The sequence below is a fragment of the Hordeum vulgare genome, chromosome 7H (assembly GCF_904849725.1).
Source record: "Hordeum vulgare subsp. vulgare chromosome 7H, MorexV3_pseudomolecules_assembly, whole genome shotgun sequence".
In the NCBI taxonomy this organism is placed as follows: domain Eukaryota; kingdom Viridiplantae; phylum Streptophyta; class Magnoliopsida; order Poales; family Poaceae; genus Hordeum; species Hordeum vulgare.
In genome coordinates this window covers 631,980,203-631,983,765 of record NC_058524.1, presented here as the reverse complement: position 1 = coordinate 631,983,765, position 3,563 = coordinate 631,980,203, and the positions used below count along the sequence as shown (strand labels likewise).

The 3,563-nt window shown below is 46.3% G+C and overlaps 1 protein-coding gene across 2 annotated transcripts; it reads left to right on the top strand.

The window, feature by feature from the left end:
- Window positions 1-699: 699 nt before the first annotated feature.
- Window positions 700-2,374, top strand: LOC123409896. 2 transcript variants are annotated; one of them, XM_045102770.1, is made up of 4 exons: window positions 700-1,308; window positions 1,421-1,549; window positions 1,833-1,964; window positions 2,064-2,374. In XM_045102770.1, exons 1-4 carry the CDS (start codon window positions 715-717, stop codon window positions 2,175-2,177), a joined length of 969 nt encoding a protein of 322 aa, XP_044958705.1. In that variant the 5' UTR covers window positions 700-714; the 3' UTR covers window positions 2,178-2,374. The 2 variants fall into 2 exon arrangements, with proteins under 2 accessions (XP_044958705.1, XP_044958706.1); XM_045102771.1 differs by having other exon boundaries at window positions 1,833-1,968.
- The last annotated feature ends 1,189 nt before the right edge of the window (window positions 2,375-3,563 follow it).

The window sequence follows — 3,563 nt, the reverse complement described above, 5'->3', positions numbered from 1 at the left end:
CGGTATTCAAAGCATATTTAGGAATTTGAAAAACATGTCCATCATTTTTAGAAAATGTTCGTAAAAATTAAAACACATCCGTAAATAATAAACAAAACTAACTGTCGCTTACATAAAGGTTTTATTACGAGATATCTCGAGGTCGTTTTATGATTTTATTTAGTCCCTCGCGTTAGGTAAAAAAGGTTTCGGTGTTTTGTACAACGCTGAGCCCCAACCAAATTGACACTAATTTTTATGGGTTAGTTTTGTACACAATTATATTTATTCTCGTACCAGAATACTGGTTATGGTAAGTACCGCTACCCTAAGTTAAGACGAGGCACATCATTCATCAGTATAGCTCAGGTAGGATCCGTAAAATGCAATTTGCTCAGCCACAAAACATTATGTTGTGACACCTTAAGAAATCAAGTCGCGATGAGCATAATGTTTTTTATTTATGAAATCATACTTTTTTATATGTACCACACCTGTATAATCTAATAGTTTTTTCCCGTTGCAACGCACGGGCATATTTGCTAGTAGTAGTATTTATCAGAGAAATAGATGTGTCTAGATGTATTTTAGTTATAAATATATCCATTTAAATCGATTATCTTCCACAAGTATTTTTGTTCTTTGATTTGAGAAAAAAGAAGAGGAAAAACACAGTCCAGTCCAAGCTTATCCATTTGGACACAGGAACAGGAGGAGGGGCCCATTAGTATTATCATGCGCCTCATCCTCCTCCCCGTCCAGTACTCCACCGGAACGGAGCTCATGGGCCTCAAAGCCACCGTCTTCCTCTCCGTCCCCGCCGCCGTCACGCTCCACCGCCACCACCTCCTCTGCCCCTCCTCCTACTCATCGAGGAGCAGCAGGATCTCAGCAGCGGTGATGGCCACGGCGGTGCAGCCGGCGGTGGTGGTGGGCGGCGGCAGGGTCGGCCAGGCGCTGCTCTCCATGGGCCCCTCCTCCGGCGGGGACCTCCTTCTCCGCCGCGGCGAGGCGCTTCCGCCCTCCGCGCCGGCCGGTCCCATCCTCGTCTGCACCCGCAACGACGACCTCGACGGGGTGCTCGAGGCCACACCCAAGTTCCGGTGGCAAGACCTCGTCTTCTTCCAGAACGGGATGCTGGACCCGTGGCTGGAGAGCAAGGGCCTGGCCGGCGCCAACCAGGTGCTCGCCTACTTCGCCGTCTCCAAGCTCGGGGAGCCCCCCGTCGACGGCATCACCGACGCCAACCCCGAGGGCCTCACCGCCGCATTCGGCAACTGGGCGCCCGCCGTCGCCGCCCGGCTGCACAACGGAGGCCTCACCTGCAAGGTCCATACTTTAACTTCCAATTGGATTTCGGCTTAGAAAAGTTCCAAACTTTTTTACTTTTACTATCTGATCTGAAAAATACAATGCTCGTCTGGTCTGTGGAATTCCTCAGGTGCTTCACAAGGGAGCCTTCGAGAAGCAAATGCTGGAGAAGCTCATCTGGATTTCAGCCTTCATGCTCGTCGGAGCTCGGCATCCAGGGGCCACTGTCGGCGCGGTCGAGGAAGAATACCGATCCGAGGTAATTTCTCTCTCATCAACGAGAATGCCTTAGAATACCAATCCGATCGAGCTACTTTGTTCAATTAGTTCAAATGCCAAAAAAACAATCTTCTGTTGCTGTTTGGAGCTGCTTTCTGTAACTTTCTGAAATGAAAGAGAGGATCATGTCTTCAGTTTACCTCATCAGTTACTTCAATAATGCTCCAGGATTGAGCTTAGCAATATTAGTATCACAGAACAACAGACACTCTTCCTTCCAACATGATCCCTTCATGTTTTTTTTGTTTTTGTTTTTTTTGCAGGTATCCAGCCTCATAGCGGAGTTAGCATCTGCTGCGGCTGCAGAGCGGGGCCTATCTTTCGACGAGGGCATGGAAGAGCGGCTCTGCGCCTACTCTAGAGCCGTGGCGCACTTCCCGACCGCTGTCAAAGAGGCAGGTCCTCCTACCACTGTCAATCTATGATGTAATGGAATCTTCACCTGTAGTATTTATTTTCTTCAGAATTAACGTGTAAGCATTTCAATGTCGCAGTTCAAGTGGAGGAATGGCTGGTTCTACTCCCTCACTGAAAAGGCCCTCGCCCAAGACAAGCCAGATCCTTGCCCACTCCACACGGCTTGGCTCAAGGAGATTAAGGTCATATAGAGAACCTTTTTTGTGTGCACACAAACACGATGCGATGGAGAAAACAACTAATAGTATTTTTGCATGGAGACAGACTATTTTGTGATTTACATCCTCCAGTAACCGTAAACTGGAGTGCCTGAGTCCTGTATGTTTATGACATGTGTGTTGGCACTATTCAACTGTAGCAGCTGTTAGCGTTAAGCAGGTTCCGGATATGTCGTCATAATGTGTTTGCTGTCTCTATTTAGAGGAAAACAGAGAGGAAAGTACATCTAGAGTGTTTGTGACGGTTAATAGAGTGATTGACAGGGAGGAACAGGGTGCGCCAGTTAGCAGACGAGGACGATGCCAGGTTGAAGTCCAAGCACTTGTTGGCTTGCAGATTGTCGGAGCCTGATCTGAAGGTAAACTGAGCCAAGTGCTCTTACATTTTAATTTGTTAAGTCAGGTTGCTCTGTTCAGTTAGTAATACGTTCTATGATTCCCTGATGTTGTCCAGCTCAGGGATGAAGACAAGCAGAGCTAGGAGATCAGATCATCCTCGCTGCAAAATCTGGTATACTTTTTCCTACGACTTGTTTGGTTTCACTGTCGGGTCTTGTTCTTAAAGTGTCGTGACTCCAAAGTTGGTTCTTCCATTCTTTAATAAAAAAAGTGGTTCTTTTCATATGCCACTGGTATCTTCGACTTGGTTCAGGAATTCTAGACGCTTTCAGGCCAATTTCTGGCCAGAACTGTCCGGCTTTTAGGCCGTGTCTAAGCTACTGACAAACAGGTTAAAACGCCTCATCCCTCTGCTACTGCACGCACGCGGATCAAACTGTCTTCCTCTCCGGGAGGATTATTTCTGAAAAAAATCTTATATGCTGCTGATATTCAGAACCGAAAGCCCCCAATTGTAGTTAAGCTAGGTCTGTTTGACCTCCCTGCTGCAGTGCTTCATACTCTTCAAACCAAGGGCTTGGCAAACCGGATAATAATCTGCTTCCATCTGGCTCAACTTCAATTATTTGGAATGTCATCAAACTGTCTTAGGAACATTTCTCGGTGCTTTTGTGAAAGATGTTTTCTCAACTTTCTTTTGGCTTGACAGGTGGATCAAACCTGAGCCATTAGCCAATGTTTTCCAGATGGCCATTTTCTCTCACCGCAGACCGCACCCACCAAGATGCCATCATGCATATACCTGATCTTGGTAAGTTAACCCCAGGTCCATGATTGTATACCTGATCTTGTGGGAGTAACCTAATCTTGTTTATGTTTGTTGGTAGATACCTTTTCTAGATAGATGGCTATATATTGTTTACTCCCTTCGTTCCTAAATAATTGTAGTTAGAGAGAACTAGTCTAGTTTTCCCCAACTACAATTATTTAGGAACGGAGGGAGTAGATATGTTCTCATTC

What these genes read in the sequence shown, in the direction of transcription:
- LOC123409896 (XM_045102770.1), top strand. Translation starts at nt 715, where the DNA reads ATGCGCCTCATCCTCCTCCCCGTCCAGTACTCCACCGGAACGGAGCTC. An exon ending in ACGGAGGCCTCACCTGCAAG is followed by an intron (nt 1,309 to 1,420) that starts GTCCATACTTTA and finishes GGAATTCCTCAG; the next exon opens with GTGCTTCACAAGGGAGCCTT. An exon ending in TCCCGACCGCTGTCAAAGAG is followed by an intron (nt 1,965 to 2,063) that starts GCAGGTCCTCCT and finishes TCAATGTCGCAG; the next exon opens with TTCAAGTGGAGGAATGGCTG.